The sequence below is a fragment of the Triticum dicoccoides genome, chromosome 7A, assembly GCF_002162155.2.
Source record: "Triticum dicoccoides isolate Atlit2015 ecotype Zavitan chromosome 7A, WEW_v2.0, whole genome shotgun sequence".
NCBI classification, from domain to species: domain Eukaryota; kingdom Viridiplantae; phylum Streptophyta; class Magnoliopsida; order Poales; family Poaceae; genus Triticum; species Triticum dicoccoides.
In genome coordinates, this window is record NC_041392.1 from 90,098,867 (window position 1) to 90,114,539 (window position 15,673).

At 45.0% G+C, this 15,673-nt stretch overlaps 1 protein-coding gene across 1 annotated transcript; it reads right to left on the reverse strand.

The window, feature by feature from the left end:
• Positions 1-10,959: 10,959 nt before the first annotated feature.
• On the reverse strand, positions 10,960-12,916 carry LOC119331199. The gene is made up of 7 exons (XM_037604369.1): positions 12,496-12,916; positions 12,296-12,350; positions 12,103-12,177; positions 11,875-11,966; positions 11,657-11,738; positions 11,420-11,503; positions 10,960-11,298 (listed from the first exon to the last, which is right to left on the reverse strand). Exons 1-7 carry the CDS (start codon positions 12,831-12,833, stop codon positions 11,179-11,181), a joined length of 846 nt encoding a protein of 281 aa, XP_037460266.1. The 5' UTR covers positions 12,834-12,916; the 3' UTR covers positions 10,960-11,178.
• Positions 12,917-15,673: the final 2,757 nt, after the last annotated feature.

Genomic DNA, 15,673 nt, shown 5'->3' on the forward strand with positions numbered 1-15,673 from the left:
AGTAGCAATGGTCGTTTCCTGATCAATCATGCCTACTGAATGTGCTTTAATTGATAAACACCTAATTTTGCAGTAGCAATGGTAGTACTTGATGGTTTGATTAAATGGTGCTTGCAATATTTGCTTGATCTGAAGTTAGAAGGCAGGAATGTGACAGTTATGTCAGGGCGTATTTTGCACTGTATAGTAGCTTAAAATAAGCTGTGCATAATTGCATATCACCCTTGATCTGTTAACATGTTTAGCTTAGTGCGTTGTTTTGGGGTGTGTCTAGGGCACATCTAGATGTGCCCTAGTTATTGCACATCTAAGTGAGTGAATCAAGTAGATGTGACAGTTATGTTAGAGAACTTTCTTTAGACCACTGGATACAAAATAGGTTGCTGTTGCTGGACTCTGGTCCTTCAACTTAGTGTTGAAAGCTCCAGTCCTGCATGCATATATTCTTCTAAGATAGTAAGATAGCTTAGGGCTGGCCTTTTGATCGTTTTGTTTACTTATTCAGAGCACCATATGGAATGCTAGCCCTGGACCTTGTTTTCTTGGTGTAGCTGCACACCTTACAAGATGTCTTTGATTTAGAAACTTGAAACTGACTGTCAGTTTAGCATGTTAAATAGGATCGAATTGTTGCACCATACATGGGCTTCGTATACCGACCCACATCTTTGAAGGCTCCTTAAACTCGTACCAAAGCCACCAGATTGTGAGTGCACTTGCAAATTTTTCCGTACTGGTTAAACTTTTTCATGACTGTATTGGTCATATGTTGCCTGCACTGTCTGTTTTGATCAAAGGAATAGACGGCAGGAATTTATATATGTTCTGTCAGGTAAAAAGTTAACCTTGTAATCAGTTGTTTAACAAGACCACCTTGACAGAAAGAAAGAGAGCAGCATGTTACTGAACCTCTCTGAATCACTGAAAGCTGCAGTACTGATGCCGTGTGATATCCTAGTTGCAAACTTGTTTGACCATCTGATACATGTTCTTGGGAACACTGGCTGGACTAGTTTTCATACGTATTCTTGGGGACTTTTCATCTGGTCATATTATCTTTCCATACGCATTCTGTATCTAGAGCTTATCGCGATCTTTGCTTGGGCGTCTTTGTGATTGATCCTTGTTGGCTTTTGAGCGGCAGATCCTGCTGTTGCTGGAGGCGAGAATGTGCGCCGAGCTTCAGTTCGTGCTCTGAACAACGGCCGTTATAATCTGCTCTGGAAGACATGATTGGTTGTGAAGTGAATGATGTCGAAATGGGATGTTTACCTAGCGGGATCGTGAAACCAACCGTGTCAGTCATTTCGGTTGCGTCTCGCTAGGGCTTCTCCATGACAGGCAGAGGCACCCTCCCATGCAAGCGGCCAAGCGCGGTGGTTGGGCTGGGCGGGTTGGTCGCCGGCTGGTCGGTGAAGTCCGTGGTAGGGCTCGTTTACCGTGCCTGGTGCCTTCGTTCCGTACTCCCTCCGTCATGAGATTCGATCACGTAGCTTCCGTCGATGATTGCGGCACCGGCAGCTGCGGCTACGTTCTGCGCCTGTGTTTGTTTACCCGACGTGCACGCGAGCGATCCGTCTTCCCGCGCTGCTGCTTCCGCGGTAGCGTAGCGTTTGAGCATCTACAACCGAACCCGTTTCAAACGCCCAGGCAGGCCGCCCGGTCACGAGATTTGACCCAGGAAGGCTCTTCAAACCGTTGTCAAACGCTCGGGTTGACCGGCACCCCCAATATCCAGCCCAAATATAGGACGGTTCGGACGCGCCCGTCACGTTGACTTGGCCCATCCTGGCCCACAACTGCCCCACAAATCCCGCTGTCTGAAAAGCAGTCAATCTGAACTTCACTTCACTCCCCTCTCCGTCCACTCCAAACGCATTCAATGGCCGACGACCGAAGCAGCGCTGCCTTCGGTGGGGACTCCGGCTTCGATGAAGACTGGTCTAGCCTGCTGTGCGAAGCGGATCCCGACGATGTGGAGGAGGTCGCCCTCCGCATCGCATTGAGGCGTTCGGTTGTCGACGAAGGCGGATCCGGCAGCAGCGGATCCACTTTGTCAGTGCACGGCGCCCGTCGATGATGTCTTCGGCCCTTCCCGCCCGGCGCGCAGCTCCGGCCACTCTGCTCCACTCTACCAGGTACGCCACCCACCACAAGCACCCTCTGCTTCGGAGGTGGTGCCCGGCCACCGCTGGGTCCTCGTGCCCGCGGCGGGGCCGGCGCGCTCTCGGACGCCGGAGTCGGAAGCACGAGCAGCCTGGCGTGAGTGGCAGCGGGTGAGGGAGAGGGCAGCGACGTCCGCGCACGAGCGCGCCCGTCAATCCTGAGGTAGAGCTCCTCGCTTCTGTCCTCCATCGCTCGCTCACGACAGCGAAGACAGATGCGTGACGCCTCCACCGCAAGAATGCCAAGGCGCTCCGACTCGCCATGGAGTTATCGGAACGCGAGGTAACAAAGGAGGCGGCGGCGAAGGCGAAGGCGGCCCGCCATGCCAAGGAGCAGGACCGCCTGTTCCGCAGGTTGTCGGGCATGAGGTGCAGCTCCGGCTCGGATATGACGGACGGCTCCACCTTCAACTCTAACGACGCGCCTCCGCACGCCAACGCCTGCACGGAGGAGGGGCACAACCGCGCCGATAGGAAATGGTGATTTCCTCCGCCCTTCCTTGTTCTGTTTATATTTTATCTATCTTTGTAGTATGGATTTACACTGTCCGCCGTTGAACTCCAATGAATCATGTTTCTTTTGTCCGGCTAATCCGATGAACTGCACTATGATCATGTGTTTTACGTAGCGTTGCATGAATTACATGGTTTTGAGATTTAGAATATAAAAGACGCGAGTGTGGAAGGCAAAGTATGACGCGTGTCCGGTCAGTGTCCGCGAACGTTTGAGGGGTCGGATTTGTCCAATACAGTTGTAGACGCTTGGGTTGAGTGGGGGACGGGAGCCACACGATGGAGATAGATGGAGTTGGTTGATCCCAACCGGCCAACCGGGAGTTCTTTTCGTCGGCGGAAGAAAACGAGAGCTAGAGTAGCAGCGAGCGTTGTAGAGCAGGTTTGAAGTAGCTAGCTAGGCACCAGAGAGTAGATCGAGCTCGACCGTCGTGCTATGACCAAACGCCGGCCGCGTCGACGCACAACTTTGCTTGACTTGGACGAAGCGACCATGTGTGTGGGCACGGCACTGAACAAAATTGTATGGCCCAAGGCCTATTTGGTTCGCGGTATATTCTCAAAAGAGGTAAATACATCACTACTGCGCTTGAATTTGTTATGAATGTGCACTTTGATGCCTAAACTTGTAAAATACATTAAACTGGTTTCATAACTTGACATGAACGTGCATATATAGTTCAAATCTCATTTTTATACATCACGTGGTATTTATATATTTTTGAATTGGTTGGATTGCTTATCACATGTGTCACGTGGTATTTATTAATCTATTAATAATTAAAACTGGTCTAGGGTTCAAACCACACCTACAGGTGTGCGTGGCTAGCCAGTCAACCTGTTCAAATTTAGTGTCAAGAAAGATTTCATATACTTTATAAACATAAAGTTGAACAACATAAATTAAAAATATGTATTCCAGCAATATAGTGCCATTGATTTGAACCTGCAACCAGGGGCTATATGGCGGCCGCACATACCACTTCAATCGACAACACCAAATGGCAAAATGATAAATTTAGGTTTATATCATGACGAGCCCATGTGGCTAAAACGAACCACAGTGTGGCTCAATTTTCAGCGGGTTTGTTCCTTTTCATTTCATTTTAAAAAAATACATAAATTATTATCGCGTTACAAACAATGTACATATATTTAAAACAAATTACGTTAAAAATTTCATATAATTTCATCAAATACCTATGCAATAATTTAACAGAAATACACATAATAAAATTATGAATTAAGAATATATTTTATAATTTTAAAAATGTTCGCATTTAATAAAATATGACAGTAATTTTAGAAATGTCATATATTTAAATAAATTCTCATATAAGTTTAAAATTTCCACATTTTTAATAAACTATTTATTTAGTATATCAGTGTGTCCATGCTTTAGCAAAAAACTATGTTGTGTTGAAAAGTTTATATAATATATAAGTTTGTGTGTTTTCTAAAAAAAAATACAAGCCTAGTGCGCCATTAAACTGCGGATCCTGACATGAATAATACTATTTTTTTTAAAATACTCACATGGATAATACTGGAATCTCATTTTAATCTTTCATAAATATTTTCAATTTTATGAATATGTTTTAAAATAACACGTGAATTCTTTTTAAAATAACATGAAGATTTTTGCATTCTTTTGAAATTATGTTTGTTATACAGTCATAAAAAATACTTGTACTTTTGATACATGACAACTCATTAGTTGGATTGGCATCCGTGCCTGGTCTACAAGCTTTGGTCCCATGTTCGGTCACAGATCTGGTGCTGTTTTTGCTGGATTATTAAACTCTCTTTATTTATTTTGTTTGGCCAAATGTTTATAAAGATTATGAATCATTGAATATCAGCAAATGGGAAATTGTCGAGTGGCTAGCCGCATGCACTCGACTGGTACGTTGCTGGTTTGATCGAGTACATGAGTTGTAATTTTTATCTTATAGTTATACACCTAATTTTTATTTTATAATTTGTCAGTTTTTCCCTGAGGGCTTTATTGAAAGAAAACAATTTCAGAGATTTTTCACAAAAAAAAACCAGGCCACGCACCCTTGGCACCGACAGCAGGCCCCATGGCATGCTGGCGAGCCTCCTCAGATTCGCGGACGTATACAAACACCATTTGAACCATGCATGCACGTTCATGCCAAGTTATAAAACCAGTTCAATGTATTTTGCAAGTTCAGGCACTAAAGTGCACATTCATAGCAAGCTCTAGCACCACTAGTTTAGAGCTCCTCAATCCTACTACAATCCAGAGAGCTTGTATACAAAAAATCCCAACGATGCATGGGGTCCTCCAAAACTCCTGGAGAATTCTTATCACAGTCCAAAGAGACTGATGTCCATTTTATTTTGGAACACACGTCGTATACTTCGAACACGAATGCATACACACTAGCAAGTAATGTCTACACACTAGCAAGTAATATCTATTATCGACTGTACTCGCTAGTTTGAAGATTGAAGAAGCTAATCGCTGCAGAGCAGAGTAGAAAAACCTTGGCATTGACGACGGAACGTGTGTGGTTTGTTGGCAGTCGTTGATCACAAGCACTTTGTTTTTGCAAATACGATCAGACGAGGCATGTTCGCATGATTAAGCTAGGTGGGTCATGGAGTCATCATCTCATCCGACACATTAGAGCATCTCCAGCCGCGTCCCCAACAGGCTTTTTTTCAGACGTTTTTATCGCGCCGGCGCCTAAAAATCGGCCCAGTCGCATTCCAGAAATCCGTTTTTCATTGGTTTGGGCCGAAACTGGCGCTGGCATACCCAGGCCGAACCCAACGTGCTGGGGGGCGACGGGGCGAACGGTTTTAGCACGAAAAAGTGGCGGGCCAGCCGCGTCAGCGAGACGACGCCTCGTCTTCCCCAGAGCGCCTCGGTTCCCCGCGGGGAATCAATGGCAAGGCTGCCGCCGGTCAGCCTTGCCATTGATTCCTCACGGGCGGTGCGTCACCGGCGACGCGGCGATGCCTCATGAGTACACACGGCGCGGGCTATAAAACCTGCCGCTCCTCCTTGCTGATGGCCACACGAGCCCGAGCCCAAACCAGCCGCCGCCGAGTCTCTGCTCTCTCCCGTCCGGCGCCGCCGAGCTCTGCTATCTCCCCCGTCCTCCACTTCTCTTCCCTCTCTAGCGATGGCCGAACGCTTCCCCGACGACGACGATGATGCGCCGCCACCACAGGTCCGCCTTGGAGACGCCGGGCAGGGGTCCAGCAGGGGCGGCCGCGCCATCAAGAAGGAGAAGGCCGCCGCCGACGACGAGGACGACGGTGACTTCGCCGCGCTCAGCGACTTGTTCGTCCCGTAGATGTCTTTTAAAAAAAATAATTTATGTAACGCCGAACATGTTGAATATTAATGTCAGGTTTGTCGAATTTAGCCGAACTTTTCTGTCCAATTTGCCGAATTTAGCCGAACTTTACCGAATTCAGATTTTTTTTAAATAAAAAAAAACCGTGTCTGGGGTGACCCTGAGGTGAGCGGCTGGGAACCCACTAGCCCCCGCGCCGATTTTAGTTCCAGCGCGTAAAATCGCCGCCTGTGGGGCCAACGGCTGGAGATGCTTTTAGTTACTACCGAATTTCGAAAACTATTGCTAGCCGGCAAGTGTGTGACCTCGTTACACTCCCTAGGACAATGTTCGTAATCTATATATACAGAAGAACCCTGAAGCAAGGACATATATTTGCAATCATAGAAGACAGCCGCAACAGCTGTAGCCGAATCAGCTCAATCCTCCATGGTTTCCACGCATTATCAGACTGAATCACGAATTTGGTTAAGCTATAAGACGCTGAGCCAAAGTAAGATTGTCTCTGAGGACATATGCTTCTGCTATCATCACATCCGCTACGAAGGGCAAACTACTGCGCGCCCGCAGCCACAAAATTTCCCCTTGCATCTATTACAATCACTCGCGTGCTTACTCTTTCTTAACTAATTAGTCTCTCCGTCTTATAATGTAGGATGTTTTTTTGACACCATAGTCATACATGGTGTTCTAAAAGGGAGAAAGAAAAACTCCCATGCTTCGTCTTCCTTCATTATAAATTCCCCAAAGCAAAGCTGCATCAACGTTGATCTTTAGCCATGCTTCTAAGTAACGGGCATGTTGGCTTGGTTTGCTGCCACCGCAAAGGGGCAACCGACCATCGGGGACGAAGCCCTAAGCTGAAGGAAGCGATCGAACGCCGAATCCAAGTGAGATGTCAGGAGTATTATAATGCATGTCAGTTCATCGGCCTGAATGCATGTAAAGTGGTTGGGAAATGGACAAAACTGACCCTTATCCGAAACTACAACACAAAATGGCCTTAATATGAATTTTTTTTTTCATGAAATGCCCCCTTTTGCATGACGCCCGTGGTTAGGGCGCCATGCTCGCTTCGGGCTAGGGCGTCATGCTATTTGGCATGATGCCCTAGGCCGGGGCGTCATGCTACATGTCACTACCATGACGTCCTAGCCCGGGGCGTCATGCACTCTAGCATGGCGCCCTAACCCCGGGCGTCATGCAAAAGAGGACCATTTCATGAAGTATTTTCAGATTGGGGTCATTTTGTGTTGAAATTCCAGATAAAGATCAGATCTGTTCATTTTCACGGGAGTAGATCCGACATTCTGACGGGTCAATTTGCTTCGGAACAACGTCAATTAGATCGGACAAACCCCCGGCCTCGGGACGAGAACGTAGTACTATAGTCGTCTGCTGCGACGAGAGCCAGAGCCAGAGCCATGCATGGCGTGCACCCCGTAAGTGCAGGCAGCGCGTATGCCGCCTGCTGATCCGGCGCCTCCGGTCCGCGCGCCGCCTTCGTTCGACCGAGGAGAGGCTTCTGCCAGCGGCACTCCTCCGACCGACTGACACCGTTCTGCCGCCGCATGCACCCACGCACGCGCGGGGTGTACGTGGCTTTCGCAGGTCGCTACTCCATCCGTCAGTGCGGAAATCGTATAGGAAATGGCAGGCGCAGATCGACACGATCGGCCGATATGCGCGTGCTGCTCCTGCACGCTTCTTCTTCTTCTTCTTCTTCTTGGTAATATTTTCACATTCCACCTTCAATTTGAGCCCGCATTTGGCGTTCAGACTTGCAGAGCTCGGAGGAGTGTTCGTGTGTAGTCTATCACGTAACATATGCCCGTGTCATCTAACAAAAAAAGGAGATCCTCATGTCGATATGTTTGCTCAAGACGGGCGCGTGCACGCGTCTCGGTGTTCCATTTGACCAGTCGCTGGTACAGTGGCACTCCTCTCCTAGCTGGAGTAGCTAGCTTGCTGGTCAAAGAGAAACATATCACTGTCAGGTTCAGTGGGAGAGTGGATTGATTAAGCTCATCCTCCAAACCGATGCCTGCGATGGAAACGTCGGTGGCGGTTTTCCTTCCCCCTTTTGAGGCGCCTACAGTACGGAACGTCCCTAGCCCCGAGACGGGCGAGCAGGCAGGCAATACCGCAAAGTGTTTTTTTTCATGATAATACGTGTCTCATTCGTATCATAAAGATCAAAGTATAAGTGACGCAAGGACCATCGTGACAAAATTGAAAAGATAGCGGAAACATCCCTAAGCTTGACACTAACATCCGTTACCTGCCTCTGATACCACCACAACATCCATCAAAGAAAAGAATGACGGATCACCAATAGGATACTGCCAGCTCAAAAATTGTATCCATGTATTTCTCTCTTTTGTTCATCTGACTCCATCGTATTTGATCAGCTGGGGTCCCACCCACGTGCATGTCACTCTTTTCACTTACACTTGACGCACCTCTCACTTCAGACGTGCAAACTATGTTAGTTTATTTTCTCCAACCAATCAACCTCTCTCACTTTAAACTTATTTGAAATATTTTCTAAAAGTAGATTTCAATTTTAAAAAAACATTTTGATTTATTTCAAAAACTAATTTCAATTCTTTGAGAAAACAAATCTCACTCATTTTCAAAATACTAATTCTTCTCACTTTTTTATGAAACTGATTTTAATTATTCCAGCTTCATATATCCCAAGAGAGTGAAACTAATTATTTTTCAACTTACGTAGAACCGATCTGTTATCTTAAAAAGCATATTTTAATCCTTTCAGAAATATATTTCACAAAAGGGTGAAACTTTGTATTTCAAAAGTGTAATGTATTTGAAACGAGTGAAATTAGTTTTAAAATCAATTTTTGAAACGAGTGAAATATAGGAGTATTTCAATTGAGTGAGTGTAATGTGTTTTGTGAAACTAGTGAAATGAGTTAAATCAATATATTTTGTAATGTTTGAAATCAGTTTTTTGAAACAAGTGAAATATACTATTTCAATTGAGTGAGTGTAATGTGTTTCCTAGAACGAGTGAAATAAGCCATTTTTAAAAAGTGAAATATGACCAATATTTTGTATGAAACTGCTTTTTTTTAGTGTTTGAAATTGATATTTTTGATGAGTGAAATACAAGTCAATATTTTTCATAAATTCACAGTGAAATGACTCTACTATGTTTTCTGAAACGAGTGAAATCTATTTTTGAAACAAGTGAAATTGGTTTTTTAACTGATAGTTTTTCTGAAATGAGTGAAATCAGTTTCTTGAGTAAATGAAATATTTTTTCGAATTGAGTGAAACCAATATTTGAAACGAGTGAAATTTGTTTTCCATACACATGACACATATTTCGGTGTGAAATACGTTAAATATAGTGAAATTTCTAAAATGAGTGAAATCTATCTTTTGTAAATGCGTGTAATGTGTTTTCCGAATCTAGTGAAATATGAAACCGACTGAAAGATTTTCTGAAACTAGTGAAACGTGAAACCGACTGAAAGATCTTCTAAAACTAGAGAAATGTGAAACTGACTAAAATGCGTTTTCTGAAATGAGTGAAATGATTAAATTCAAACTAGCCAAATGTGAAACTGACTGAAAGATTTTCTAAAACTAGTGAAATGTGAAACTGACTAAAATGCGTTTTCTGAAATGAGAGAAACGATTAAATTCAAACTAGCCAAATGTGAAACTGACTGAAAGATTTTCTAAAACTAGTGAAATGTGAAACTGACTGAAAGATTTTCTAAAACTAGTGAAATGTGAAACTGACTAAAATGCGTTTTCTAAAATGAGTGAGACGATTAAATTCAAACTAGCCAAAATGTATCCAAGATTGATCTTGTTTTAAAGGTCTTGTCGCCCTGAATTCAAAAATATAAAGAGTTTGAAAACTAGATATTTAGTTCAAAAGTTATCAACCTTTTAAAATGTCACATGGAAAACAAAGTGCATGTATTTAGTGTTTGTATGCAGCCGTGGTGCACCTATTTGCTCTCAACTTGACAAAAGGTGCTGCTGTGGCCTCTATCCATCGGAGTATATTTGTTTGTAAAAGATTTGTATTGCTAAACGACAGAAATAAAAGTATGGTGGAGTCTTCAGCCAGATCAATCTCAAAGCAACGTTTAACGATGGATGCTCCACCGGTAGCTCCCGGCTCAGGTAAAAATTCTTTTTCGCAGGCAATATCAGTTTGATCTTTGCGCGAGGGCAGGCGCGGCGCGCGTGCCCGGCCGGACGGCGAGTGACCAGGCTCATCTAGGGCAAGACATAGCTAATCCTCCTTGTAAGTCCGCGGACAGTGACCGGCGATTCTCGCCCGTGCCCATAGCAGTGTACGTAGTACCTCATATATGATCCCTAAATTCATATGATTCATAACGGAATTCCGCAACATATAACAAGCGCGCATAAATATCACAAATTAATCAGGACCAAAATACACGGTTAAACATCACTAGATATGCAAACGGAGATGGAGACGGAGTGATGGCTAACCAATATTTCCAAACATCACTAGAATGAAATGTAGCCATCACGTCCGCATAATTCCAAACAACCAATATTCAAGTCGGTATCAAGGTCTCTATGTGATCAAATGAGAAAACAAAAAATGAACAAGTAGCCCTCTATGTGAATGCCTCGCACTTAGAGGAAAATAAAAAAACTACAACTAACTATTAGTAAATTCTTAGGCGTTGTACAATGAAAGATGCTTAGGAGAGATGCTCAGAGAAATAAACCGATTTTTCAGAAGGACCGGTGCCTATTTGCATAGGGTAGATGCTTAATTAAGCACACCTCATATAGAGATAAGCACTTGTGCTTAGGAAAAGCTTGGTTTATTTTACTAAGCACTCCTCCTAAACACCTTGCATTTTACAAGGCCTTAGCGTTCCAATTATTTCTGACAGGAAATCAAGGTCCACGCAAACTGCACGTGGCATGTACACTCAAGTCGGTTTCTTGTTTTATTTACTTACTGATAAATCAGTGACATGTACAGATTTATTTTTAGAAATCAGAAGGTAGCAAGGCATGTACAGAGCTGGTGATGGATAGACATGAATCTTTGGCTGGAGAAGATGAGCCTGGTAATATATATACATGGAGATGGAGTGATGGCTACTGGTTATGGTCTGAAGGAAGTCCTCCCTTGGTCATGGAGATGGCCCGGCAAGGTACTGCAGCCACTCTTCAGGCAGCCCGTGCCTCCTCCGGATCGTCCTGAAGGCGGATTTCGTCAAGGGCACCGCGATGATGTCGAATTCCTTCGGCCCCTGCGGCGCAATTCAGCAAGGATCACTCTTCTTATAATATGGGACAGTTCGGTAATTAACTGCACTTCACAAATATTGCAGTATTATTCAAGATCCAAGAAGAGCAAGCAGTGTCACAGACCTTGGGGATCTTGCGTAGCTTCATGTTTGCTTGCAGCAGCGTCTTGTTACCCTTCCTGGAGTTGCATCTAGAGCACGCAGTTACCTAACAATTCAGAGATGGCAAAATAACTTCTCAATCAAGTCGTGGTTTTCGCCACCGACTCTTCTTCTTGGTTTCAGGGAGGGTAATAAGATAAGCTCATTTCAGCGACAGTTAATTCTGAACGGAGGTAATAGAAGTAGCGAGAATTCATACCAAGTTTTCCCATTCCCATTTGCCGCCACGCGAGGCCGGGATGACATGATCGATTGTGAGGTCATCTTCAGAAGAGCAATACCTGCAGTCAGTGCAGACAGCCCGACCAATTAACTCCTGATTATCCATACAGATCTAGTTATATGAAGGGAAGTTCTGGCTTTAGCAACAGTACACTGCTTCTACTTCCCTACAAGAAAAAACAGGGGAATGCTTACTGGCAACTGAATCCATCCCTGAAGAGTATGTTCTTCCGGCTAAGGCAGTGCTTGACCCTCCTCCTCTTCACAACTTGCAGCAGCTGTGGAACCTGACGAAGAAGATGATACATAGCAGTGAAAACAGTTCAATTCCATCAGGAATCAGGGGAAATTCCAATTCAATTTCCGGCGTCGGAAAACAGGGTCTAAGTGGCCGACAAATCGATGGATCACCACCCCACATACCCTGAGAACCGCAGGGATGTAGAAGGATCCCCTGGGAGAGGAGACCGTCTGATCGTAGTACTCCAGGACATCGGCCTGCATAGCTAAGACGATCACTGCATTAAATTTGATCAGCAGTTGAGCTGTTGACTTGGGAGGAGTGACGATGGCGATGAGGACGAACTGCTGGCTGCATTGCAGCAGAGAAGCTAACCTTCTCCATGAACTCCAGGCAGATCGCGCGCTTCCAGCAGACGACATTCACAGGCCTGCGCGTGGTCTCAGAACCGTTTCAAGATGTCAATCAAAGAGCAGAAGCTACGCTATAACCTCGGTTGCTCACGCTAATCACCATTTTCAGCTGAAATTTACTTGAGTAGTGAGCATGGTGATTAGTAAAGAGTGTGGCTTTACCTGTAGGAGAGATCAAGAACGAGCCCCCTGAACCCGGACAGATCGTCGTCGCCGAACTCCCCGTCGTCCTCCTCCTCCCCGTCGATGATCAGCACGGCCTCCGCATCCCCTGACTCCTCGGCGCGCTCGTCGTCTTCCTTGGTCGCTCCCCGTCCGCTGGATCGGTTGCTCCTCCCGCGCGCCCGGGCCGGCCACGCCGGCGCCACGAGCCTGCGGGAGCCGTCGCTCCAGCCCAGCCCGGCCAGCGCGCCGGGCAGCCCGCTCCTGGGCGACCGCCGGCCGAGCGGGCCCCGCAGGTCGCGGCGGAACGGGAGCGGGGACGCCACCTTGGCCGCCATCGATCAGTGCTCTGCTCACTGCGCGTGCGATCACGGCAAGTTTTGCGCGATTTTTCTTGAGCCCTCGTTGTCTTGTAGCTCGGGAGGTTGGGGGCGCTGCTTGGGAGCGCTGAGAGCCACTGGTTGGTTACCGTAGAAAGCATGGACGAAATATCTCTCTTCATTTTCATTTTTTTGGCCTATATTTTCTTGCCTGTTTCATTTCTGATGAAGGTGAAACGGGAGTTTTTCTTTGATCGGCAGCAGGAATATGAACAGGAAAAATGACTGAGAAGTCAACTTGTTGACCTTTTCCATTGACGGGACAATACGAAGTGAAACAAGCGTTACAGATACTTACCTAACGACTGTTGTTCATGGCGATTTTAGTTGTAAGGAGGCGACAATTTCTTCAGACTAGCATGGCAATTTCCTCTAAGAGAAGGTATTTTTTCCCTAAAACTGTCATGGGAGGTGACATTTCTTCAGACTGCCATAACAATTCCTTCCTAGAGAAGACATTTTTTCACAAAACTGTCATGGTTTGGTCTTGACCAAACGGCTGTGAGGGCGTTCGCAGGGGTTCCTTCCCTGCAAACGTTCGCCAATTAGCATTACCGATGTTCTTTTGGCCAACTAGAGCCGACCGATCGCCCTCACAACATTGGTTAGCTTTATCTGAGCCTCCCATAATCTGACCAATGGTAGAAGTGGAGGAGGAAATAGTTCATTTGTTGGGCACGTGGACTCCCTATTCGTAAATTCATTGATGTCAATTGATCTGAGTTCTATACATGAATATAGTTCTGTTTAATTCAATTTTAGTCCAATAGAAAGAAAAAAAAAAGCGCTCAAGATCCATGCCACATGCACATATCTGAAATTCATATTTCTAGAGCATGGCTACTGGTTTTCCTCAAAGAGAACAAAATGTGTCATTCCTTAATGAAAATTTGCATGCATACAAAAGACATGAACATGCGTAATATCAATTATTTAGAGTGTTATGTTCAAAATAAAATAAAATTATTCAAGTTTTTTTAATATTAACATCATATTTAAATGATTTATATCACTTGCAAAAAAAATCATAGGCTCACGTGCCTTTAGATTAAGGATATGCTATGCAACAATAAGTTATAAGCGATGATTACAAGGACAATGCATACAAAAGACTTGACATCGGTGCTCGTGTTTTTCTGGATTTATTTCAGGCATCCCGACGATGTGTGTTCGGTGGCAGCAGGCGTTCCTTTCGACTACAAAGACATGTGTGTCGACTTCGTCAATCTCAAGATGATGTGCCGGCTCAGTCTCTCGAAGGTGCTCATAAAGAGGGTGTGATTTGTGCGTTCATAGAGTGAGTATATGTGTGTATGTATGAGGATCTGTGTTTGTAATATGTTAGAAAATCAATAAACATATAAAATTGGCTCCTATGATCATACAAATAATAGCCATGGTTCAACCAAAAAAGTCTAATGGAGGGCGGGCTCCATGGAGCCCATATTCAATTCATTATATACACTGTAAAAAGACAATATTATGCACACTCATATACATATATACTACCTACTTGCAAATTTTTATAATAATATATTTTCATATGTGGCATACCAAAAAAAGACAAATATGTATATCAAAATGGCCGGTTTATTTTTTGTTGTTGGGCTGGCATTTTGTTTTTTGCGCGGCTTACAAATGACCATAGTTTTGAACCGAATTTTACAGACCCGTAATGAATATGTACAAGTTTCGGAGTTTTTTTAAAAAACTTTTAAATACGCTTTAAAATGTCTAGAGAAAAGGGCTCCATGCAGCCCGTCCGCTGAAACTTTGCACTCTGGTTCAGCCAACTACTCCCTCTGTAAAGCAATATAAGACGTTTTAGATCACTACTTTAGTTATCTAAACCATCTTATATTAGTTTATAGATGGAACATTTCTCAAAGTTAATTGCCACGATAGATCGCGAGTTGGCGAGTCAGATTTTCTTGCGAAAAGCAAATTTGACAACCCTCGAGGGGCGACAATTTCGCCGCGGTACGATCATTGCGAATCCCGTGGAAAATCAACATCCGATTTTAGAACATTCATGAGGCAATCCTGCTTTGGATCCTGCACAAAATTATTTGCAAATTGCCATTGCTTTCTGCCCCCCACTTGTAAACTGCTGGGTAAATTAAGCTGTGATCACTGTCATAGATTCAGAAAGGCTCCATCTTTCCCCTGCTTTCAGCAAGCATTGTCCCAAGCACGCATGTTTTGTGCCTCCACCTCCAAGCCACCAAGGGAAAGAAAACAAAAGCAAATGCCCGGTTTTGCTAGCTAGGCAGCCTGGCCGGTGGCTCATCTCCTCCAACTCTCACATAAAGTATTTGGGCCTTGTCCCCTCCCTCATCTACAACCTCCCTTGGATTAGTTGGATTGTTCTGCCCAAAAAGTCTCCCCCCTTCGCCACTCCTCACCAGAGGAGAGAGAGAGAGAGTGAAGAGAGAGAGAGAGAGAGTGAAGTGAGAGAGAGAGAGAGAGAGGAAAATGGGGAGAGGGGGGCTTGGAGTAGTGTTGAGGGCAGGCTCTATATTCTTCTTGGGATTGGGTCCTTAACCTCTCATGCACCAACAACATCTCTCCTCCCCACCCCGCTGGTATAAATAAACCCTCAGGCTCCCCTCTTCTTCCTCCACCCCCACTCTCACCCATGCCCCCCAAGCCTAGGTAGAAGAACCACTTGCTGGCTCCTTGCACTTCTCCCATTGTATGGCTCTCAGGCCTAGCTAAAAGAGACAAGTGAAGAACCCTAGCCTCTCTCCCCCTTTACCTCCAGTATATGCCTACTCGGTGTTGGATGCTAATTTCGT

Bases quoted from the DNA above. Each gene is read 5' to 3' on its own strand.
- LOC119331199 (XM_037604369.1), bottom strand. From the start codon at position 12,833: ATGGCGGCCAAGGTGGCGTCCCCGCTCCCGTTCCGCCGCGACCTGCGG. The intron at 12,351-12,495 runs GTAAAGCCACAC...GACCACGCGCAG, and splicing joins GTTCTTGATCTCTCCTACAG to GCCTGTGAATGTCGTCTGCT. The intron at 11,299-11,419 runs GTCTGTGACACT...ATTGCGCCGCAG, and splicing joins AGCTACGCAAGATCCCCAAG to GGGCCGAAGGAATTCGACAT.